The 24,383-nt window shown below is 46.4% G+C and overlaps 2 protein-coding genes across 3 annotated transcripts; one reads left to right on the top strand and one right to left on the bottom strand.

The window, feature by feature from the left end:
• Window positions 1–765: 765 nt before the first annotated feature.
• On the top strand, window positions 766–8,292 carry MRPS22 (mitochondrial ribosomal protein S22). Of its 2 annotated transcripts, none has more exons than XM_021555748.4 (8): window positions 766–904; window positions 1,617–1,777; window positions 2,509–2,673; window positions 4,969–5,112; window positions 5,583–5,666; window positions 6,575–6,720; window positions 7,763–7,871; window positions 8,117–8,292. In XM_021555748.4, exons 2-8 carry the CDS (start codon window positions 1,682–1,684, stop codon window positions 8,207–8,209), a joined length of 837 nt encoding a protein of 278 aa, XP_021411423.1. In that variant the 5' UTR covers window positions 766–904; window positions 1,617–1,681; the 3' UTR covers window positions 8,210–8,292. The 2 variants fall into 2 exon arrangements, with proteins under 2 accessions (XP_021411423.1, XP_021411422.3); XM_021555747.4 differs by lacking the exon at window positions 766–904 and adding an exon at window positions 1,279–1,428.
• On the bottom strand, window positions 7,735–22,883 carry COPB2 (coat protein complex I subunit beta 2). The gene is made up of 23 exons (XM_021555745.4): window positions 22,757–22,883; window positions 22,279–22,538; window positions 20,961–21,098; window positions 20,620–20,706; window positions 19,646–19,772; window positions 18,932–19,080; window positions 17,748–17,894; window positions 16,644–16,743; window positions 16,373–16,515; window positions 15,951–16,150; window positions 15,555–15,665; window positions 15,215–15,303; window positions 15,032–15,138; window positions 14,609–14,752; window positions 13,830–13,960; window positions 13,339–13,546; window positions 13,029–13,139; window positions 12,045–12,259; window positions 11,677–11,769; window positions 11,417–11,597; window positions 11,228–11,296; window positions 9,574–9,666; window positions 7,735–9,186 (listed from the first exon to the last, which is right to left on the bottom strand). Exons 1-23 carry the CDS (start codon window positions 22,881–22,883, stop codon window positions 9,091–9,093), a joined length of 3,126 nt encoding a protein of 1,041 aa, XP_021411420.4. The 3' UTR covers window positions 7,735–9,090.
• Between the last annotated feature and the right edge of the window lie 1,500 nt (window positions 22,884–24,383).

Here is a 24,383-nt window from a genome sequence, read left to right as displayed (position 1 = left end):
AGTCTGTAAGAGCGAAATTCACAATGGAAGGTATACAGACCGGCTAGAATAAATAAACTTCAAGTCATAATAAATTTACAGCCCCCTGAAACAGGCCCAGTTATAAGAAGTCAGTATCCCTTCTTCACAGACTTCAGAGCCGATGTCATAATTATTGAGTATAACGCTAATTTTGGTCTTATGGTTAAGTGCAATTATGTGTTTTCCTTTATTCACAAAAGCGTTACAGCTCCCTGAACACGAGGGCAGCAGCTGCTCCCCACCCACGGCAGTGGGGCCAAGGTCGGGCTGACGAGGCCGGTGCCCCGCGCGGGGCAGGCGGCCCCGGGCACGGCGCAGACGGGGCCGGGTGGGATTTAATGTTTAATGTTCCTCCCTCCGGGGCAGCCTGCCCGGCCGCGGGGCGGGGGTGCCCCTCACAGCGGGCAGCGCGCCCACGGCCGCCCGCAGCGCTCCGGACCCGCGGGTACAGCGCTTTAGTCCCGCACGGTGGCTCCACGCCGCTCCCCGCTGAGGGGGCAGCCGCAGCGCCGCGCCCGCGGCCGCGGGAGCCGGCACACGCGCTCCGGCAGGCGCTCCGCAGCGCGTCAGGAGCGCAAAGCGCCGGCAGCGGCCCCCGCGCTGTGCCTCGGGACCGCGCGGCCCCGCGCCGGCAGGAGACTCCGGGGAGACCTCGTAGCCATCTACAGCTTCCGCATGAGGGGCAGGCACTGATCTCTGCTCTCTGGCGACCAGTGACAGCACCCGAGAGAACGGCCTGAAGCTGTGTCAGGGGAGGTTTAGGATGGATAGCACGAAAAGGTTTTTCACACAGAGCGGCCAGGCACTGGAACAGGCTCTGCAGGGCAGTGGCCACAGCGCCAAGGCTGTCTGAGTTCAAGAAGCACTTGGACAAAGCTTTCAGGTACAGGATGCCACTCCCGGCACACGAGGCGACTCTCGGCCCAGCCCGCCGCGGCTCCGTTTCCATTGGGCCGGCCCGCCGTGACTCCGTGGCTCCGTTTCCATTGGGCCGGCCCGCCGTGACTCCGCGGCTCCGTTTCCGTCGGGCCGGCTGTCCCGCCGTGACTCCGCGGCTCCGTTTCCATTGGGCCGTCCCGCCGTGACTCCGCGGCTCCGTTTCCATTGGGCCGGCCCGCCGTGACTCCGCGGCTCCGTTTCCGTCGGGCCGGCTGTCCCGCCGTGACTCCGCGGCTCCGTTTCCATTGGGCCGGCCCGCCGTGACTCCGTTTCCATTGGGCCGGCCCGCCGTGACTCCGCGGCTCCGTTTCCATTGGGCCGGCCCGCCGTGACTCCGTTTCCCGGCGCGCCGCGGGGCGGGCAGGGGCGGAGCGAAGATGGCGGCGCTGGGGGCGCGGGCGCTGCGGGCGCTCCCCGCGCGGCTGCGGGCGCTCCCCGCGCGGCGGGCGCTGGCCGCGGCTGCGGGCGGTACGCGAGGGGACCGGGGGCACCCCCGGCGCGCTGCCGGCCGGCCCGGCCTCGGGGCCCAGCCGTGCCGCGCGGTGTTGGGCGGCTGCGGAGCGCGGGGGGAGGGATGCGGGGCGGGAGGAGCCGTGAGGCCAGGGGTGACCGTGGTACCTCCTCAGCCCGGTAACGGCGTGCGCCCTCTCCCGCAGCGGGAAAGACCGCCCAGCCCAAGCCCGCCTTCACGGATGAAGCGGTTCAGACGCTGCTTTACAAAATGACGGGACTCGACCTGCACAAGGTGTTCCGGCCTGTGAAAAAGGGCCTCAAGCCGCCCCACTACAAGCTGATGACCGAAGCTCAGCTGGAAGAGGTAGGCTGCTCTGCTTCCTTCGGAAGTAAGTGTTGATTTTAACAAAATGCCTGTAATAGCCCATATTTCTGCCTTCCTTACTGCTGCGTTTGAAAACATTACGGTTTCTTTACTTTGTTTCGGATTATTCCCTAAATCAGTGTAAATCAGTGTTTCTTCACTTGCAATATTTTGGTTTGTCCAGTTTTGTGCGATTTGGATGGAATATGGGAGGAAAACTTATATTTTTTTGGTGATAGTTTCTCTTTATTAAGCTGTTAATGCTTCCTAACTCTATCAAATACCTTCATATGATACTTAAGTTATAGCCCTGGGAATTCTTTGACAACTTATTTCCCCTCTCCCCTCTGGTCTGACATAATTCAGGATGACAAAGGGCCTTATTTAAGCCAGTTCTGCTGTAGCCACAATTAAACCTATATACAAACTGTTGGTTGTGGTTTGTATTTTGGGGGAAATTTACCATGGAAAAACACCTAAAATAAACTTGGTGTTTGCCTGTTGTAGTTTTGTAACTTCTGCCAACATTTTGTCCAGGTTTTAGTAGTGGTAAATTGTTTTCATGAAATTCACCTACCTAGAGGTAGAATTGGTGTCTCATTTTTTGTCAAATGCAGAAGAAGAAAACCAAGCTTCTAAATGAAAATACTTGTCCCCAAATTGTATATTATCTTTCCAATAGGATGATAGTTTTAATTGTAAAATTAAACTACTTTTTTTTCCCCTGCAAGGCCACAAGAAAAGCCATTGAGGAAGCTAAAACAAAACTAATCATGCCCCCTGTTTTGAATGAACGAGAGCCAATTGATGATGTCTTAGCAGAAGACAAAGTCCTTGAAGGAACTGAAACTGCAAAATATGTGTTTACAGATTTAAGTTACTCCATTCCACATCGTGTAAGTAACGTGATCAACAGTATTTTTGTTCTCAAAATAAGCTTTAATGCAAATGTAGATGCGTCAGTTTGCAAAGGGCTGAGGAGTTGAAAGTTCAGTCTGCTACAAGGCAGTAGAGAAAAATGTGTTTCTAAATACCTGCTTCTAACTGATAATCATAAATTACATTCTGCTACTCAAAAGCAGACATGGGAAAGCTGTATGGTGAGTAGTTAATTATTTTATAAGCAGTGGATGTGATATGCTAGGACTACCGAGTTCTTCCATGCTCCTAGAAGCTCTTTGTAGGATTGGATTCCTTTGTAAGATGGAGCTACTCCACACTTGCAAAGATCTGATGGAAAGCTGTAGAAATGATGAATGAGTTCCCAGGAAAGCTGTGAAGAAATAGTTGTCTAATGGAATTGGGGAGTATAAGGATAAATTTTCCTTTGTGTAATTAAACATCTCAATTGTCTTTAAGTACCAGTAATAAGAGGCCAGAAAAATTCTTAACCAAGTTCTGATTCCAGGAACCCTTCATGGTTCAAATGTGCATATAGTGATGATCCTCTGAAATGAACTGGCCAGTCTTCCATTTATTACTCTGAGAGCTTTCTCCAGGAAACTGCTGTTTATCCTCCTGATGCACCATTGCCTTGGTTTGAAAGACAGGTGTCTGCTAGGGAAGGCAGAAAGCATCCCTGGAATGCAGAATGTGAACCCCCTCCCTCCGAATAATTATAATTTTGAAATTAAGGAGCGCTTAGGCAAATACATGGGAATAGGAATAACAGTTCTTTACTAGGATGTATAACAAGGCAAACAAAACCCAGTAACTACAGCACTAACAACCAACAGGACCGGGGACCCGGTAACAGTCTTCTCGACTGCAGGCACCTCCCCCTTTGGTGCAGTTACCGTCACAGCGGCAGGAATGAGCAAAATCCCGGGCTGGGGGGTGAGATGTACCAGGGGTTTCCCGGCGGTAGCTGGAACTGCGGGACTGGGGCGTGGAGAAGCTCAGAGCAGGAGCAAAGAAACAGCGGGGACGGAGCAGCGGCGGCCCGGCTCCGGGCAGGGCAGGGAGAGACGGGGCTCGGGATTGCCGGGCACACGGGGGATTGCCGGGCAGGGCAGGGGGATTGCCGGGGCACACGGGGGATTGCCGGGGCACACGGGGGATTGCCGGGCACACGGGGGATTGCCGGGCAGGGCAGGGGGATTGCCGGGGCACACGGGGGATTGCCGGGGCACACAGGGTTCAGGGGTCCCGGGGCACACGGGGGATTGCCGGGGCACACGGGGGATTGCCGGGCAGGGCAGGGGGATTGCCGGGGCACACGGGGGATTGCCGGGGCACACGGGGGATTCCCGGGGCACACGGGGGATTGCCGGGCACACGGGGGATTGCCGGGCACACGGGGGATTGCCGGGCACACGGGGGATTCCCGGGGCACACGGGGGATTGCCGGGGCACACAGGGTTCAGGGGTCCCGGGGCACACGAGCAGACGGTGATCGGTCCCTCAGGGCTGAGCTCCAGCGGTGCTGGTGAATTGTCCCCACAGTAAGTGACAGCCGGGCCGTCCTCCTCTGATGGCAAAGAGAGAGAGAGAGAGAGAGAGTCCCCAACTCCCCAGCGCTGTCATTTACCTGCCTCTATTCTCGTGGTATCTCTGTTCCCCCCTCCCCCCCTCAAAGAACACTCCCAAAAACCAGAGCACCCAGCCATCAGTGCTTCTTAGCAACTCAATGGGAAGAAGTTCCACAAGTAACAAGAAAAACCCAACCCCCAACAACCATACTGAAAACTTTCCTGTCCAGCAAACTTTCCCATTTGCCACCCTAAAGCAGTTATGCTTCTAAACAGATCTGAGTATATTGTTTAATTTGTTGTATTTTTTGCCTTGCACTTACTCTTACTTTATTCTAGCCAACCTCTGGAAAAAAGGTACAAAAGTGAATGACACTTGCATTCCTAATTTTTGTATGAGTTATTAAATGATAAAATCAGGCTAACTTCCTGTCTGGGTATGGGTCATGTTGCCTCTAAACTTCCCAGAGCCATGGCTTTCAACGTTGGCACATGCACAGTTGTCAGACAGCAAAACTGAGGTGCAAAAACAACACTTATTCAGCAGGTAGTAAGGCAGAAATGATCAATCTGGCACATGGCAACAGTCAGGTAGAAACTGGTGTTATTAGGGTGACTTTAGGAGTAGAAGGACTTAGACAAATGAGGAGTTTTTTAGGATGGTTCTGGCTATGAAGGGAGAAGGCTTTAGACAATGTTTTGTTTTTACCTCATTTGCAGGAACGTTTCATTGTAGTTAGAGAACCAAATGGGGTGTTACGCAAAGCCACCTGGGAGGAACGAGACAGGATGATCCAGATATTCTTCCCAAAGGAAGGGCGCAGGGTGATTCCCCCAGCATTATTCAAGGATGAGAACCTTGGGGTAAGCTCTTCTTGGCTTTGAAACTGAGCACTTTTACTTCATTGCAGTCTGATTGTGAAACTCTGCTCTCTGGGCAGAGTAACTCTGAATAATCCATTCTGCATGTATGTGTAGAGTGGCTTGAATTCTGTTTTGAAAATTGCCTTTCATTGTAACTTGGTTGAAATACTTGAAATAAAGTTCCAGGTCAGGGCCAGGTAAATCCTAGGTAGGTGTAATACTGTGTCATACTAGAAACAATTGTACATTTAATCTGGAAATGTGAACTGGTGTTTCAGAATCAAAAACCAAGAAACATTTTATTAATGTCGTCAAGTCAATTGCTGTACCTCTGTCCATTTTGTCTTTTGATGAAGGGGTTACTCATTGTAAATGCTGCCCAGAACAGAGTTGTGGCTGCTGTTTTGATTTTGGGATGTTGGGATGGTGTGATTACATAATCTACCCCTGAATGCAAACTGCTGTTTCAGACTGTATTTCAGCAAGACCGTCACGAAGATGTCCTGAACATGTGCATTGCTCAGTTTGAGCCAGATTCGCCTGACTATATCAGAGTGAGTTCACTTTCTATTTTTCTAGCAAAAAAAAAAAAAATCCTAGTGGAGAATTGTAGGGTTTATTTTGTAAACATATTCATCTGGGGAACAAAGGTGTTGGTCGTATGTGCTCTAATTTTCCCATATAGATTATCTTGTGATGAGTTTTGGGGTTTATTTTTATGCAGAACAGTAGAAGAGGATTTTGCACAAGTAATTTTTGCCAGCCTACAAAAATAGTCTTTATTCAGGTACTTTTGGTAGCAAAGCAGAATTGATGGTAACATTTGTCAGGGGCTCTGAGCAGAGTTTTGCTGCTGAAGTCACACTGACTGCTGGCTTAGGAACTAGTAGGAACAGCTAGGGAGCTGACAAAGTGCGTTTTGAGAAAGAGCACTGTGCACAAAGTATTATTTTTTGATAAAAAGCAGCTACAAAAATACAGTTCCAGCAGAATAAAATTAGTAGCTACAGCTGCTGGTGAATGTTAGTCTACACTTGCTTTTAAAATGTTTACTTCTCTTTAAACTGTAATGTTCTCAGTGAGTTGAGAAGTTGTTACTTATATTAGGCAATTTTTCAAGTAACCTGTTTTCCTAAATTTCACAGCTCCTTGCTCTAGTTAATTTTTCTCCTGAAAGGATAGCTGCAGCTTGACCACAGTGCAGAGAAGGACCAGAGCTTATGTCCCTGTCTCCGCAAAAGTTCAGGAGAGAGGCATAGACATCCTTATGGTAAAAGGAAGCTAAATCCTAAGTACCAAGGACTCGGCTAGCCCGGTGTTACCCTGAATTATAACAGGCATATGGTTCAGCATGTGGCTTACCCCTGCACCTTAGGGAAATGAAAAGGATTAAAAACTGAGAGGTACAGGGGGAAAGCTGTCACCAGGCTCCAGTTCTGCAAACAAGCACGTATGTGCGCAGGTTCACCACCGCACCTATGAGGACATCGAGAAAAACGGCAAGTACGACCTGCTGCGCTCAACCAGGCACTTTGGGGGCATGGTGTGGTACCTGCTCGGCAGGAAGAAGGCAGATGGCCTACTCATAGACATGATCAACAGAGACCTGTAAGTACAGCCTGGCACTTGGGAATCCTGCCTTGCCTTAGAAAAAGTACTGCCTTTCAACAATAAAATAAGTATTTCTGGCAGATGTAGGATAGTTCTCACTTGCATGACATTTTAGGCCTGCTGTAACTAACAGTTAGCTGTGTAGCTACTGTTAGCTGTACAGGAGCAGTAATAGTCCATGAAGTTGTAGGGTATATATAGGTTTCTGCAGAAATTAGCTTTCTGTAGTCTTTTGGTGTTTATTTTTGTTTCCCATGTAATTGTCAGAACACTTCCAGCTCTGAGTACTTCTGATCTTAAAGTCTGGCATTTCCATACTGAGCTCAGTTTTGGCTTATAGAATTGATACACTCTAGGTTTTTGAGCAATTCCTGAGTAGCTTAGGAACATGTAGATAAGGTTTCATTTTAAATAGATGAATTTCTATAAAACATGGTGCTAAAGTTATTCAAAGTTCCCTGAAGTTCAAAATGTCACTAGAGCTGGGAGAAATTTGTACAGTCAGAAGTCCAAGTTGCAGTGATAATGGCATTTATTTCCTGCTGTTTCAGTTAGAAACTTGAAACAGATGGTCAGATCTTGCTTTTAAACCTGAGCATATGGAGAACTCAGGAAGGTTCCTGGCTTAGAATCAGATTGGTAAAGGGAGAACTCGTGTATCTGGCCAATTTAAACAAGCAGCATTTGGAATGTCTTTTTCTGCCACAAACTTCAAGCTGAGAGCTCAGTGTCACAGGATTTCTCATGCTGCTTCTGTAAAACATACTGGTCATCACAGTCAGTGTTAGAAAACTCCACTAAATATTCATTATTAGTAATTAATTGTATTTTCAGAAGGATGTCAGCTGTATTACTGCTGAACAGGCCAGCAGGCTTCAGCAGGGATATATGTAGGTATTTGCCTGTGTATTCCAGGGACTGGATACTCAGTGGAACCAGCAGCTTGAGAGCCTGTGCTATGCAAAGTACATTACAAATACACTCTCTATAAATATTCTGAAGAGAAAGGAATTGCTAAAATGAGTCTTTATTTGTTTAGGCTGGATGATGCTACAAGTTTAATTACACTATATCATATGCTTCACCCTGAATGTCAGTCGGCAAAGGCAGCTAAGGAACAGAAACTTCAAGGAGTTGATCTGATCAAGGTAAGCTTTTCTGCTTTCAGCTGCGTAACCTGCAGAAGACAGCTTTTCAAGCAGAACCCTATTAGTAGTTAAATATCTCTTTACCTTAGGAAGCAGATACTTAACCAGAACTCTTGTACGTGCCACACTGGGGTTTTTAAACTCCCTATGTACAGCTGCACCAGGATTTCAGTTGTGGGTGGCTGATCTGCCACTGGCATGATGACTCTGCTCTTTCATTAACCTCTCTCCTGCCATGGCTGCAGGTATTTGTGAAAACTGAATCCCAGAGAGAAGGTTATATTCAGCTGGCCCTGCAGGCTTATGAAGAAGCAATGGCTACTTCTTCAGCTTCATGAAGTAAACATCAGCTCATCAGAAGTTTTAAGTCTGTTTATAAGCATTTTCTGTACACCTTTCCACAATAAATACTTGAAAATGACTGCTATAGAATGTATTTTTCTTTACTGAAATACGTATGAATCAGTAGAGCAGTTCATTTTGAAAAGTTCTGTAAGTGAACTTAGAGCAGCCATCATGACTTATTTTTGCTGACATGGTACCCTAAGTTCAATTTTTTTTTTATTGTTGCATCTTAAATCTAAGGAATTGCCCACAGTTAATTTAAGTTACTGAGGTAAGTGCAGGGTCTGGACTGCTTCGTTTAGGAAAGGGTGTAACAAACACCACTTCTAACCCTTAAGCTGTATCACTGCTCTGCTGGAGCTTTTAGCTGAAGTAGTGTCTGAAAGAGTAACTGAGCTGATACTGATGGTTACCAGTGCTAGATGGCAGCACAGTGAAAACACAATCACATACCTCAGTGTAGGTGCTGAGAATAGTCAGGTTAAAATACTATTTTTCAGCTACTGTGCTCCTCTTTCACAGATTTGGAATATACACTATGGAAGCTGGGTTAGTCTTAAGAATTTTACTATTTTTAGTAAATATTACTACTAATTGGAGGACTGAGGAGCAGAACGTTTAAAAGGATTTATTGAATCACTTGATAAATGAAAACATTTTGTAGTATGTTCTGGAGGAGGCTTACATCTTGAATTTCAACATACTGGAAACTGATTCTCTTTGTACAATTGTTAGCTGTATGCTTCCTTCTACATGTACATGGCCCACTTGTGATACAAAAATCAAAGTAACTTGGAGCAAGCAGTCCACAGAACTTCATTCCTCTGTGTTTTGACCAAATTATTTCCTGTTTTGGTCATCTATAAAAGGATGTTCACTCATCTAAGATCTCTTCATCCAGATTGATATCTGTGGTATCAATATCCTCCAGATCCAAGTTGTCTAAGTCATCTTCCAGGTCCAGCAGTGTCTAAGGAGAGAAAAGACTAGATGAGGGAGATACCACTGTGGTTACATGTGATGCACCTTATGGGATAGATGGGTCTGCACACTGCAAACCACAGCCAAGGCCTCATGAGGAACACAAGTGCTAAAGGAGGCTGGAGAGCAGCTGCCTGCTCGATGAGGAAGCCTCTTCCACCAGTGCAGCTCTTTACCATGCTGTGAGCAGCTAGGTTTGAACACCCCTTGTCACCCCCACCTGCTGAACTGGTCTGTTACTGTGTGCAGGGCTCTGAACACTGCTCTGGCACTGCCAGAGTCATGTGTGCAGTAGCTTGGTTAAATCACACCCATTGAAGTCTTTACTATAAAATGAATTGTGAGAGCTTGTATTTCCCCTCATAAAACTGGGTACCTTTTGATCTCTTGCTGGCAGGTTATCAGAATTCTGCACAACTGTCTTCATCACTTCCTGTTTAGGAGAGGGAACTGGTTCTTCAGCCTTTTTCTAATGGCAAAGAAATTCCTTTAGTTTTCTTTCAACAAAAGGAGGTAAACAACAGCAGATCTCTACTACCCCTTGCCCAGTGGTTCTCTTTCAGCTTCCCTTAGTTACTCTTGAGCCATATCTTCTCTGTCAGAAAAGATTCTAGTCCTCACTCCATTATTTCCTGCCCCAGTATATTTGATGCAGTTGATGATGGAACTGATAAAATGAGAAGCTTCAGAAATTAACAGTTCATTTTAAATACTGAAGTGTTGTTAGTGATTTTCAACATCTTCAGCAGGAGAGACTAAGTTGAGACTGACAGCAGATTTTAGTAGTTGTTGGGCTTTGTGTTCCAAATCCTATAATGGTTTAACACTTTCTTCTTGCTTCACTTGTGCACAAGTTTTATATTAAGATAATTCATCAGTCAGTATCTTACTGAAGCAATGGTACTATTCAATTTACTGTATTTAATTATAGAATGAATCTGTCTCCTACAAAACGTCCCATATTCAGCCTCAGCTGTAAGAGGAAAATGGGGCTTATGGCTTCTGTGCAATCATGAGCTGAATGCAAAGATAAACTGAGGTCTTGTCAGCTTCTACGCATGCTAGTTCTTAGTTCTTTCCTTTTGTTTCCATAGGTAGTCCAGACAATGTTTGATTTTGCTTTAATAGTATTTCCTATGATGCACAAGTGGCAGAGTCACTACAGAGGCTTGAAAGTAACCTAACCTCTCTGCTCTGTCAGGGATGTCCAAAACTATGTTTTATAGTGCATATCCTATGAGGAAAAACATACAGACAATGGAGAGTTGTAGCTTTTCTGTTTCTCCTTCAGTTTCCAGCGCAGTTTTGATTTTAGGTATTTATAGCCTCTAAAGAGTTGTGCCAGCATCACTGCCTTTAAGAAACCCTTGCATTATGATTTTCACATACACTGTAGTGTATTTGACTTGAGCAAAATTAGAAGTTGTCATCTTCTAAGGCTCTGGAAAGCTTTAAGTGTTTGTTTCAATCTGTATGCTTATACCTTATACTTGTCCTATTTTCTGCATAAGAATTGGACTACTGAGGTAGTAAAAAAATTAGTTCATTACTTCAGACATTGATTAGAACCTATGTTCAAGTACCTGAGTAGGATTCCTGGTCAGTTAGTTACTGAGCAGTGTTATTCCATAACCATGGAGCACACCAGCAAAGAACACAGAGCATTTGTCATTGCTGTAATAGGCAAGAGTTTACATTTCCAGCTACTGAGCTTTTAGAAAATCAGCTGCAATCAAGGCAGTATTTGTAAATGCAACTGGAGTTACTTTTCTGTAGGATTAATTCAACTGAAAGACTCTAGAACTACTCACTCTACACAGGGTTACCCAAGGTGAGGAAGCACACAAATAATTTCACAGTCAAGGTACAGATGTAGATTAAAAAAAATCTGAAGCAAAAGAACATGAAGCCAACTGCAGCACTTACAGTCAAGGTAATAAAAGCAACATTTTGTCCATTACCAGTGAAATATTCTCCAGGATAGATGTTACTGTAAGATAGCAAAATTCTACTTTAGATTCATCACTGACCTGAGATGTCATTATTCCAGAGGGCTCGAATCCTTTTGCTTCTTCAAGTAAGTTTCTTTCTTCATTTGGCTAAAAGTTAAAAAAAAAACCAAAACCAGACACATTTAAGTGTTGCACTGAGTTGCTTAGAGGTGATTTTACACAGCACCAAATTTTACTTTTCTAGAGACAATAAAACGTTCTACTTACAGTGACAAGGGGATATTCCCTGGCTGGTCTCAAGTCAGCAAGACTTTGCTTAACGTACTCTTCAGCAACAAAAGCTTCCTTTAATCCAGGGAAAAGATTTTCATATTCTGTAGGATCAGCAAGGGACTCGGCAGCCTTTTGATTGACTTTAGAGAGGTTCTCCCGCCAGAGTTTAACAACCCTGGAGACGTAAACCAGATTTGTTACAGACAGCTCATTCAGACAACACAGCTCATGCTCTGCACATGCTTAGAAATTACCTTGAAACCTGGCTCGGCAAATACGTCCGTGCAAGGAAAGCAGCTTCAGGGAGACGCCCAGTTTTGATCAGGAGCTCCAAACAGGAATCAAGCCTAAAAATATTTCAAAATGTGATTTGGACCAGTAAACTTAATAAAGGTAAGTTCTTGTATTAGAAAGGTGTTTATTCTATTCCATTAATTTAAGGTGCTTTCATTTCAGATTTTAAATCTAGTAGCCATCATAGAATGAGCATTTCTGAGAAGGTCCTATGCCCATCTTTCTCCATGAAGTTTTCAGTTAGCTGAAGTTAACCACTTGAAGAACCCAAGGGTCTCAGCACTTGAGAAAGAAGAACAGAACAATCAGAAGCTCATTTGCTACTTACTTTCCCTGCAGGAAGTAGCTCATAAATGCCACATTATTCTTGCCATCTTTTTCTGCACCTTCGGCCAACTTGTTCACCATGCTGGCATTCCCTGAAGCTGTGGCAAGGAGCAGCAGCCCTCCGTAGTCTTGGGCATGGTGGAGACACTCCTGGGCTAAGCCAAACTGGCATTTACTGATGGCAAGCTCTGCAAGCTGCTTCCACTTCTGTTCTGACTGATTGTACAAAAAGGGGGGAGGGAAAGAAAAAACCAAACCACTCACATTTCTGAACAGCATTTAAAGGTTTTCAGAGCACTCAGTATGAAAATGTAAGTTGACTTGTGAAGGTGCTGTATCCCATGACTACATCTGTCTTCCCACTGAGGTACTGTGATTATTGCAGCTTCCCAGCATGACACAGTGAGTGTTAAGAGATCCCTCCCTACCTTACATAAAATAAACAGCTTCTCAGTAAACATGGAGGGGGGAGGCAGGCAAAACTCTGGAAATTTACCTATAACAATCTCTTAAAACTCCCAAGTTAACCCTCAATACTGAAAGGTTAACTGAGTTAACATTCCTTCTAAATAACTTGCTTAGGAACAATGAGATTGACTCTCTGCATAAGAATGATGGGAACAAATCGGTTTTTTAGTGCAGCAGTCTAAGTTTGCCAAGGCTAGAAAAAAGGTCTGAAGGCTTCAGCCCTATCTTTCCTCCTCTCCCTGTTAAGTCCTGGAGATTAAGGCTTGGTTCTGGACTCAAGTTTCATATTTTCCAGGAGTTCCTGCAGCTTTCTGAGCAGACACTATTCTTTGTCCCCATCCCACAGCTTAGATTCCTTTGAATTATGGGCAGAAGAACTTCATCAAAGGAATTGGAGGCATTTCAGTTTTGTTTAGGGAGTTGTATCTCCACATACCACTGACTTTTCTTAAAGGGCCTCTCAGACACCTGCTAATACTCAGAATCCAGGATGAATCACCCAAATTTGTATTGTTACCTCTGCTTCCACTGCAAGCTGATAGGCTATTTTTAATTCTCCAAGTTGAAGAGCAAGTTCAAAACGATGCTCTGGATCTGTAGATACTGCAAGAGCTTGTTGTTTGAAGCCCTAAAACAAAAATCTGACAGTGAAGCTGAGACTTGTCAGGTCAAACATAATCCTAAATACTTTAACAAAAGCACTCTGAACAGAAGGTTACAGTGTTCTCAAACAAGCAGGATAATTAACGAGTTAATGTTCACAGATAATATCACTGGGTTTTGCTTACCAAACTCAATTAAGAATAACTAAGAAATAGTTTTCTTGCCTGTTTTTCAAGAAAATGTGCGACCCTGGTTCTCTGTTCTTTTGGGATTGTGGGAAGAACTTTGTCAGCCATGCCGAAATCTCTCCTCATCACAGCGGTTTGATATTCAAGCACTGAGACCAGCAGGGAGTAACTAACAATGTTCAGCTCTTTATCGCCCAAATACAGCCTGTTGTCCTTGGGGATGTACCCCAGGAGATACATTGTTCTGAAACAAAACAAAGAGCACTCCACTTCAACAGATCCGCACAAACAGTCTTTAAAAAACCATTCCAGTAGTTCTTATGGTAGCAAGGATACTCCCATCAACACTCTGCTTTTCCTGGATGCACTCTTTCACAGAGCACTGTTCATCCCTCAGAACTGCACTGCTGTCCCACTTGTTCCCACCTCTGGTGCTAAAGCAGGGCACAGCAGCAGCTGCCAGGGTTCACCTTGAACCCCTTTCACTGAGAGAACCTTGAACACTTTTAAGTGAAGCAGCAACTCACCTGTCCAGGTGGGCAATGGTGACAATCTCTCCTCCAACGTAGTAGTTGAGTCTGTTCACAGAACTGGTGTAAATAAAGCAGTCACCGACCCACAGACCTGTTTTCACAATCTCCTGGATCTCACCAAGAACCTGCAAAGCAAATTTTGGGTAATTAGATGCATAAAAAGGTACTTCTAGGTAGCAGAAAGACTACTGTAATTTAAAATATAATTCCACATTGTATACTTAAATAGTTGGGCAAGTTGCAAATATATTTAGATACAGATTGGAAGTACATAAATGATAATTTCTTTTTACTTGCATGCTACCCTAATTCCCAACTAAGCCAATTATAAATCTAGGAAACAAGCTCCAAACTAAGCATTAAGCAAGACAATCAAAGGTAACTTTCCTTCTGAAATTTTGATTCACCACATGAGGTTTTCTTTTCACTTCTCAAACTTAAATAACATTTCAAAACTTTAAAATTTTAGAAAAAGAAATTAAGCAATGACCCAAAAGTGTGTTTTTAAAAAAATCCGTATAACTCTCTGACAATAGTGAACCGATGAAGAGAAATGCAGGCATCAAGGTTTATTATGCTGGGTTTCAGACAGGAATACACTCCTCATGAATCCCATAAAAATTATTATATGTTCTTAGGCAGGTGCACAATGTGTGATATTAAAAATGGTCTGGAAACTAACACTTAAATTTGACTGTGTTAAGGACTAAGCTTGCCACACTCTCTTGCTTCTACCATCTCTAATCTCATTCCACTTTTTAAATAAAAGGTACCTCAAAGGCATCTTCAATTCCATCTTCAGTGACCCCTTCATGTGTTTCTTGGGCTGCTGCCACTTTTTCTGACAGGTACTTGAGAATGAAGAATGACTCTTCTGTAGCAATGCACACAAGCTCACCCGAGTCAGACCAGAAAATCTGTGACAGCAGAATCAACAGTGGCAGTATTACACACCCCGGGCTAAGAAGGATTATGTGGGAATTAAGGGTAAAACACAACAACTCTAGAAGCTTTAGGACTGAGAAGCCAACACATCCAGGAATTTTTCTGCCCTTTCTGCTTCATGACTGAGATAAACTCAAATTATTAGTTTATTATTGCCAGCTTTGCTTCATGCAAGAAAACCAGTTTAATAAAGAAAATATAAATCAGTAAACCCAAACAGGTAGTATCTTCAGTGCCATGCAGAAACTCACATGTTTGGGCTGGATTTCAATCCTGCGAATCAGCTCTGTATTCTCCCAGTCATAGAATGCCAGGCCATTGACAGATCTGACTCCCAACAGAAAGCCACCATAGATGCCTGCAAGAAAATAAAGGTGGAAGAAATCCACATTGTGCAAAAACCACACCAGCATATCTGTTTTTAAAGTACTTACCTTCGGCTCCAAAATCAGGCTTGAAGGACTTCTTCTCTTTGAAATTTTTAAATATCTTTACAACACTGTTGCTCTCCCTGATTGCATACCTAAATAGAGATTAAATTTTAAATAAACAAAACAAATACTTAGTTTCCGAAGTTGAAAATTACTAAACCAAAAGCTGCTATAAAACAACTGCATTTGAGTTATCTTCTAAAACCAGCAGAGTGCTAAAAGTCCAAACTTTTCAAGCAGGAGAATTACTGAAAATTCATTTTTTTGTTTTGGGTCTACATGGCCTAAAAACTAAATTAGCAGCAGCATATGTAATACAAAGGAAAAAACTTCCAAGACTTACTCTGAAGAGTCATGTGCCCACACAAACTCCTGTGCAGAACCAAAGCTCTTGTTCCTCAGAGCCATGGCTGTATAGATGATGTATTCACCATCACCACACACCACCACGAACCTGGGGCAGGAGAGAGAGGCACTTGTCAGGTATCTGTGTCCAGGTCAGCAGGCAGCAGCAAGAAGGCAGATTATCTGTAAAGGCTCCCATGCCCAAGATTATCACTGAAACACAAAGCATGAGCTTTATATATGCCTAAAATGTCAAGGATCTCCATTTCCTTCCTGAGTCATGCTCCTTCTGGGTCTCCACTGAGCACCTCTTGGACCCTGCATCCCTTTTATTTGAACCTGCTAACAAAAGAAACCCAACCAGTTCAAGAGAAGTGATGAAGGAATGTGTTACCGTCCATTAGGGTTGTGCTGGATTGTCTGAGGATAGATTTCACAGCTGCCCATATCCTTCACAGCCAGTGGCAACCTCTCTCCATCTTTGATTTCAGCATCTCCCATCGCTTTCAAGTTAGCCTGTTGGACTTCGGAATGTTTAGCCCAAATAATTTTTCCATTTGCATCCATGGACATGGCAGGTTCTTCACGACCAAGCTAGAAAGTAAGTAAGAAAGAAGTGAGACTATGGAAAAAATACATTGTTGCTTTTCTTTTCAGTAGAAAATAGCAAGTGAAATAGCCAATCTCTATCAAAAAATGCCATCTAAAATGCCAAAATGTCAGTATTTTACGTATTGTCCCAGAATCAGAAACCTGTTGTTGTGCACACAGGACAGCGATGAATCACAATTTCTCACTTCCAACCATTAACTGTACCTTAACAATGATGCTGCCTTCATCATAGCCCAAAGCCACATTGTTGGAGCCCCTCAGGCTGGCCACACACCACACCCTCTCCATGCCGTAGTTCAGGGTGCTCTCCAGGCGGTAAGTGCTGGAGTGCCAGATCCGCACTGTGCCTGGGGAAAAACACAGGGATGGATCCTTTCATCTCTGTGGGACGGCAGCAGGGGTGAGCCACACCACCACAAGAGCTCTCCCCTCAGTTCTTTTCCTGTCCTTTCTACACCAGAAAACCCAAAATTACCATCTTCAGAGCCAGTGATGATGATGGGCAGCTCCGGATGGAAGCTAACACACGACACGTTCTGAGCGTGGCCCTCCAGCGTCTGAACACAAGTTTTATTCTGAAAGAAACAGAACACAATGTCCCATTTTAACCCTTATTTCTTAAAAAAATAAAAAAACTCTCCCAAATTGATCTGAAAATTCTATAGATTTCTAACATTTGGAAGGCATTCAAACAACAGCACTAAGCTATTAAAAGCTGATTGCATTGAGCTGTACCTCCTGCCCAGAAGAAAATATTTCCCTTGACAGAAGGGTTTTCCTCTATGTTCAGGTGTGTTTATGGCTAGAAAATATGCTTTCTCAGAGCTGCATAGCACAACACATTAAAGCATGATAGACAGCTGAGTTCACTGCAAAAAAAAAGTCATAACCAACCATTGCATCACAGGTGAAAATACATCTAATTTAGGTCTTTGGTAAGAATGTTCATTCATACACTTGTGAGACATGCTTGAGGTAACTTACACTGGAGCATGTATAGTGTCTCCAGCTGCATATGGTGGCAAAATCTCAAGCACTCTTGTGTACTACTCATGACTGCATTGAATACTTAAATTAAACAGTGCCAGCTTCAACCAGGGCAGTAAGTTTTAGTGACCAGAAAGTACCACCTAACAACTTCTGTCTTGCCCTTCTGGCCATTCAGACCCATAGACGGGAAGAACTTAGGAACACTAGGCTCCAGCAACAGAAGTGAATCCCTGGATTAGATCTCTCTTTCCTGAGGAGCATTCAAACAGAGCACCTCATCACTCCTGCCCTGTTTGGGGGTAGAAGAACTGCATGGGTGTGTGTGCCACACATGGTACTGTGCCAATGTGTACGGGATGAAACAGAAAGCTATAAAGAATGAAGGAAAAAAAAAGAGAGGTGGAAGGATGGAAAGAGTTGATACATGAGCAATATTTACACTTGAACATAGAGGAGGAACAGCTTAATCCACAAACATGAGGCCTAAAAGGCAAGGAATCAATTTGTCACAAGAAAAAAATCTAACAAGAGAAACTTTATACCAAAGGTGTCTGCCTGCACAAAGACTTCTGAAGAGCTGAGCACACACCTGGTAGTCCCAGATCTTCACCAGACGGTCATCTGCCCCAGAAATGAGGTATGGCTTGTCCCCACCACTGTAGTAGTCAATGCAGTTCACTCCTTTCTCATGGCCTTCCAAGGTGAAATTGGGAGAGGATGATCCAAGCTGCCACACCTGACCAGTAAAACACAACCACCTGTACCCAGCAACCTGCTGTGTCTAGGTCATCCTTGGCACACACAACAGGTATCCAGAAGTACTTCTCAAGTCCAAAGAGAAGGAACACAGAATTCCAAAGACACAGTTGTTTTCTTAGGTGAAAAACCTCAACAACTGCTCAGCAGTCCTTCCCCCAATAAACACAAATAACATGCTGAATTGCCCATGCTGTGCTCATACCTCTAAACATTGAAATTAGTTGCTTTAAACTTTAAGGATATGAAACCATATAAAGCACTGTTTTTAAGAAGCACTATGTGTTTATAAAAATAGCTAGTAACTACTTGCTATTATACATGAGTTTTCTCCGTGTCCTGAATTTTAATTTTTCCAGTTACACTAAATATCAAAGCTCATGTTAAATGAGGAATCAAAATGAAGCAAGTGTAGATATACTAGTATCTTCTCATGTTTATCACATCAAATCAACATTTATGTGCATCTGATCTCAACATCTGTGGCCATATGAAATCAGTGCTGGCTTTTTACAGCAAATATACTGAGAATGTACAGGAAATCTGAAGAGGTATTACTGCTCAGTGGCTGCAAATCTGTAGTCACAGATATTTAGTAACAGCTGCACAGCAGATGAGACCATGAGAAGGCTGAAGGCATCTCTGGAAACAATTCCATGAACACACATCCAAGGACACCTTTACCAGGGTTGTTTTTTACTTTTTAGTGCACAGTTAAAGTATTTATCCGCTATACAGTTTCAATACTCATAAATTACTCATTGAAAATAAAACTATTACTCCTCTCCATTTTTCTGTGCAGTCCAAATGGAAATACAGTACTTAAAAGAGTTTAAAGAACTAATTTTCAATTGTTAGAGGCAACAGATAATCTGGTATATTTACTGAACTTTTCAGTCAAAATTCTATTTACTGCACCTGCTTTTAAGAATACTGACCTATCATCCATACAGGATTGTTGGTTTGTGTACACTGATAAACTCAATGACTAAAAAAACATAAATATAGTTTCTCTACCTTAATTGTCCTATCCAAAGAAGCACTGGCAAACTGGTTATTGTCTTTTGGGTTTATGACAATCTGCATGACGTAATGGGTGTGTCCTTCAAACACCTGAGAACAAGACCATTTCTTGTCCCAGTCCCAGAGTTTGATCAGCATGTCATCTGGAAAAAACCACAAACAACAAAACAGCAAGCTTCAGTGGGTGATAACAACCTCCTCAAAGTGCATAATCGTCCAGAATTTCATGGTACAGTATGGACAGGAGGCACTGCTAATAATCTATTTGCATCTATAGGATTATCAGTCCTTGCAGAAGGACCACAGGGAGATGAAAGCTGTCTGTTGCTTTCAAGTCAGATTCCCAGCTAAAATCTTACTCCAAGCCACAATGAAATTTTTTTAAAAACACAACCTGAACTGTTATTTGAGAGTTTGCCATGCTAATTAGCACATATACAAATGTCTCCTCTGGGAGATAATAAGAGAGAAGGCTCTTTGCTCTTCTCTGACAAGAACATAAGCCATTATATTTTAAATTTTAAGTGCAGCTGATATTCCATTAAAAAAACATGAATGCATCTAGCAAGAAACAACAAAATCACAACTGTCATATTGGCTTCTTCCTCAAGGACTCCTGAGTCTTCCCAAGAAGACCTGCAAGCCCTCACTCCACAGGAAACAGGAGCCTGAGAAGAGCTGAACATGCAAAGATCCCACAGGACTCACCACTGCTCGTGAGGATGAAGGGCTGCGTGGGGTGCACTGCAATGCACCGGATGTAGTCGGAATGGGCCTCGAACATGTGAACTCTTTCCAGGGTGTTGTAATTAAAAACTCTGATCTGCATGTCATCCTGGAAAAGGCAGAAAGAGCCACATGAAAAGAAATCTCTTGTGCAACCCACCTTCCATGCAATGCCGGGGAGCTAGGAAAAGACATTCCACCATTAAAGATAACAAAATATTTAGGAATTTTTCTTGCCAATGATACAAATTATACGTGGATTCAGAAGGCTATAAATTACACACTGCTGTTTCGAGTCATTTATGAAATGGAAAAAACTTCAACCAAATTTTCATTTTTACAAGTCACTGAGTCATAGCAGCCTATGGTAATGAAATGAAGATACATTTTTATGCTTGGTACAGGGCAGAAGACTAGGAAATTAATGTTGAGACAAAAATACTTAGGCATTACCTTAATTTAGCCAAAAAATACTGACTCCATAAAGAAAAATGTGTTACCAAGGTCAGAATACAACTATTCCTTCCAAGGTACATTCATGGAATAAAAGCAGACTTTTTTTCTAATGGTGAGCAAATCTAAAAAATTATTTTTAATATAACCAAGAAAAAAAGTAGAAGGCAATTTCAAATTCATTTTACCTACAACTATCAATATTTTAATCTGAGTTAAAGTAGCACATATGATACTGAGTCAGAACTCTGTGTTGAGTACGTTCCAGATGGCAGTAAAAGCTGAACTCCATCTACCTGGCATTACCTGCAAAGTCAGTCACCTTAGCAGGTTGCTCTCTTTTGAAATGAAAATTTAAGCTTCTAAGCTTCCTTAAAGGAGAAAACTTCTGGGAAACTGTATTCCCTTCTTCTCTACAAAATTGTATCTGCAGAAAATAATGGGATGAAAATTGATCAGACAAAGTACAGCTGAATACGAAATCACAAGAGGAAACAGCTTACAGCTCCAGTAACAACCCAGTTCTTCCTTGCCACGAACTTGGCAGCTCTCACAGGCAGGTCACACACTTCAAAATTCTTCACCAGAGTCTGAAAATAAAAACAGTTACAGTTTATAGCACTGGAGAAAATCACGACTTTGAAATGAGCTCTTTCTATTTTCTTAACAGTGCCCACTATATCACTTCCTTGTCTGCTGATACAGTGATTCCTGTACTCAGCCAGAGGGAGCACAGTCGGGTAGCAGCAGTGACTGAATATCCTGTACAAATTCAGTTTTCCAGCACCTGATAACATCTGCCAGTTACGCACATTTCCCAACAAGGCCCAGCTAGAGCCCTCACCTGTGTCTCGTGGTTCCAAACACAGACACTGCCGTTGTAGAGGCTGGCCAGCATCCATGGCTCCGTGGGATGCAGGTCCACGCTCTTCACGCGGTCAGAGCGGGCCGTCAGCTTCCGCTTGATGTCCAGTCGCAGAGGCTGGGGGAAACAATTGGGAGGACCAGGTGATTTCACAGCAAACCAGCTCAAAAAAAGGAAAAGGAGAGCTGCAGTTCACTCTGAGAAAAAAAGGATTCAATCCCGCTGTCCCTGCAGACAGATGGCTACTACTCTTTTCTCTCTATCTGTGTATCTGTTTTTGTGGGTTATATCCCCACCAATGGCAGTTGCTCTGCTTAATTTAATTCTGTAACATTCAGAATTTCTTCATACTGCAGAAGTATCACCAGCAGAGTGAAAAAAAAAAAAAAATGCACTGCACATCCTCCTGGTATTCCTGAACTATGAAAGCAAAGCAAAAAGAACTTGCTTCTAATACAAATATTAGAAAATAAATCTTCCTGCTACTTCACCTGACAAACCAGGAAGAAAAGTCACTACCACAATAGAGCACAACAACATTTGCCCATTATAAATTTACTTCCATTCACAATTCAAAAATTATGTTTTAGAATGGAACGCTGTCTTGTAGAAACTGACATCAGGAAAAAGTTTAAGTCTTTCTCTTACAAAATTGGGTCTGACCTTCCACTTTAATCACTGGCAATGTACAGCCAGAGTATTTGAAATGCATTAAGTCTAGCAAAGTAATTTTCTAATATATTTGAGGCATTGTGGATTCCTTAAGACACTCACTGGAGATTATTTAATGCTGCTTTTATCTCACAGAACTCAGTGGATAATGACTGACCAAAGAACACTGCACATATTAATAAAACCTGCAGTTATCTATGTCACACTCTGCAAGGAAAAAGAACCACCTGATTGTCAGGTAGCACCTGTACCACAGCTGTGACATGGGATGTGAAGATGAATTTGGGTTCACCTCTCCTGCTGCAAACAGCAGGAAGGCAGGCACGGCTACACTTGGCACCGCGCTTATCCCGGGAACCGCTGGGACCCGCAGCTCCCGAGGGCCGGGAAGTGCCCCGAGATGCGACACGCACCCCGAGCCCGGGACAGCGGGACAGCCGCTCGCTGGGCTGAGAACACCACGGGCAGCACCACACAGCTGCTGCTGCTGCTGCTGCTGCTGCTGCTGCCCGGGCCCGGCCCGGCCCCCCCATGCGCTCGGTCCGCCCAGCGCGGGGTCGCGCTGCCTCGCCGGGGCCGGCTCGGATGGTCACCGAGGCGGCCCCGGGCCCTGCCTGCCGCTCACCATGGCCCCGCTGTGCCGAGCAGCCGCCCGCCGTCCCCGCTCCGGCCCCGGCCCCGCTCCGGCCCCGATCACCGACGTGGAGCTTCCGGGCTCCGCTCTCGCCACAGCGCCGCCCCGCAGGCTCGCGAGAGCGGGCGCTCCCGTGGCATGCCGGGACGTGTAGTCGGCGGCGCCAGGCCCCGCGGCGCGGGGCAGGGTGGGAGTTGTAGTCGGCGCGGGGCTGGCTGGCGGCCGCGGGGACACAGCGTGGGACAGCACCCCTGGGACCGGGGACCCCAGCTCGGGCCCTCACTCCGCACCCCGAGCGGCACCCCGTGTGTCTGAGAGCGTTTACCGGCACCTTCTGAACCCTGCCAGGCTTGGTGCTGTGCCCCGCCCTGCGGAGCCTGTTGGGTGTCCAGCCTCCGTGAGAACGAGTTTTTCCTGATTTTCAGCCTCAGCCTCTCCTGACCCGGCTCTCTGCCGTCCCCTCAGGTACTGTCGCTGTCACCAAGAGCAGAGATCACTGCTGGCCCCTCGCTTCCCCTCCGGAGGATGCTGGCGATTGCTGTGTCTGCTGCAGGCCGAGCAGACCAAGTGTCCTGAGGCACTCTGACGGCATCCATCCCGCCTCCATCGGGACTGCTTTGGACACTCCCGAACCGCCGAATGCGTTTTTCCGTACTGCGATGCCCAGACCGCGTCCCCTCAGGGCCGCGCAGAGTGCCGTGTGGGGCACGGCCCGGAGCGCTCGGCGGCGGCGAGAGGCTGCCCGCAGCGCCGGCCCCGTCCCCGGCTCAGGCTGCCCGCAGCGCCGGCCCCATCCCCGGCTGAGGCTGCCCGCAGCGCCTCTCCCATCCCCGGCTGAGGCTGCCCGCAGCGCCTCTCCCGTTCCCGGCTCAGGCTGCCCGCAGCGCCGGCCCCATCCCCGGCTCAGGCTGCCCGCAGCGCCTCTCCCGTTCCCGGCTCAGGCTGCCCGCAGCGCCGGCCCCATCCCCGGCTGAGGCTGCCCGCAGCGCCGGCCCCATCCCCGGCTGAGGCTGCCCGCAGCGCCGGCCCCATCCCCGGCTCAGGCTGCCCGCAGCGCCTCTCCCGTCCCCGGCTGAGGCTGCCCGCAGCGCCGCTCCCGTCCCCGGCTGAGGCTGCCCGCAGCGCCTCTCCCGTCCCCGGCTGAGGCTGCCCGCACTGCCTCTCCCGTCCCCGGCTGAGGCTGCCCGCAGCGCCGCTCCCGTCCCCGGCTGAGGCTGCCCGCACTGCCGGCCCCGTCCCCGGGTGAGGCTGCCCGCAGTGCCGGCCCCGTCCCCGGCTGAGGCTGCCCGCACTGCCGGCCCCATCCCCGGCTGAGGCTGCCCGCAGCGCCTCTCCCGTCCCCGGCTGAGGCTGCCCGCAGTGCCGCTCCCGTCCCCGGCTGAGGCTGCCCGCAGCGCCTCTCCCGTCCCCGGCTGAGGCTGCCCGCACTGCCTCTCCCGTCCCCGGCTCAGGCTGCCCGCACTGCCTCTCCCGTTCCCGGCTCAGGCTGCCCGCAGTGCCGGCCCCATCCCCGGCTGAGGCTGCCCGCAGCGCCGGCCCCATCCCCGGCTGAGGCTGCCCGCAGCGCCTCTCCCGTCCCCGGCTCAGGCTGCCCGCACTGCCGGCCCCGTCCCCGGGTGAGGCTGCCCGCAGTGCCGGCCCCATCCCCGGCTCAGGCTGCCCGCACTGCCTCTCCCATCCCCGGCTCAGGCTGCCCGCACTGCCTCTCCCGTCCCCGGCTGAGTCTGCCCGCAGTGCCGGCCCCATCCCCGGCTCAGGCTGCCCGCAGCGCCGCTCCCGTCCCCGGCTGAGGCTGCCCGCAGTGCCGGCCCCATCCCCGGCTCAGGCTGCCCGCAGCGCCGCTCCATCCCCGGTGCGGGGCCGGTGTGCCATGCCGAGGGACAGGAGCCTGGTGGCAGCGCTCGGGGCCGACCTGCCGGGGAGCCCAGCGTGCCCGTCTCTCTCGAAGGCAAACACGTGGGCCCGGTCAGTGCTGCAGGCCCCGACACGGGCAATGTGACACTTCTCTCAATCATTTTGCCAGCTAAAATTGCTGCAATTCCAAACAGCATCTAACAGAAACACGGGGAATGTGAGGTTTGGGAAGCAGCAGAGCA

The sequence above is a fragment of the Lonchura striata genome, chromosome 9 (genome assembly GCF_050655825.1).
Source record: "Lonchura striata isolate lonStrDom1 chromosome 9, ASM5065582v1, whole genome shotgun sequence".
In the NCBI taxonomy this organism is placed as follows: Eukaryota; Metazoa; Chordata; class Aves; order Passeriformes; family Estrildidae; genus Lonchura; species Lonchura striata.
Note: the sequence above shows the minus strand (reverse complement) of the source record. Positions and strands in the feature narration are given on the sequence as shown.

Coding starts and splice junctions, on each gene's coding strand:
- COPB2 (XM_021555745.4), bottom strand. CDS start 22,883: ATGGATGCCGTCAGAGTGCCTCAGGACACTTGGTCTGCTCGGCCTGCA. Junction 21,099..22,278: donor CTCGGCACAGCGGGGCCATG/GTGAGCGGCAGG, acceptor TGTTTCCCCCAG/CCTCTGCGACTGGACATCAA. Junction 16,744..17,747: donor TGAAGATCTGGGACTACCAG/GTGTGTGCTCAG, acceptor TGTTTCTTTCAG/AATAAAACTTGTGTTCAGAC.
- MRPS22 (XM_021555747.4), top strand. CDS start 1,338: ATGGCGGCGCTGGGGGCGCGGGCGCTGCGGGCGCTCCCCGCGCGGCTG. Junction 2,674..4,968: donor GTTACTCCATTCCACATCGT/GTAAGTAACGTG, acceptor CCTCATTTGCAG/GAACGTTTCATTGTAGTTAG. Junction 5,113..5,582: donor TCAAGGATGAGAACCTTGGG/GTAAGCTCTTCT, acceptor CTGCTGTTTCAG/ACTGTATTTCAGCAAGACCG.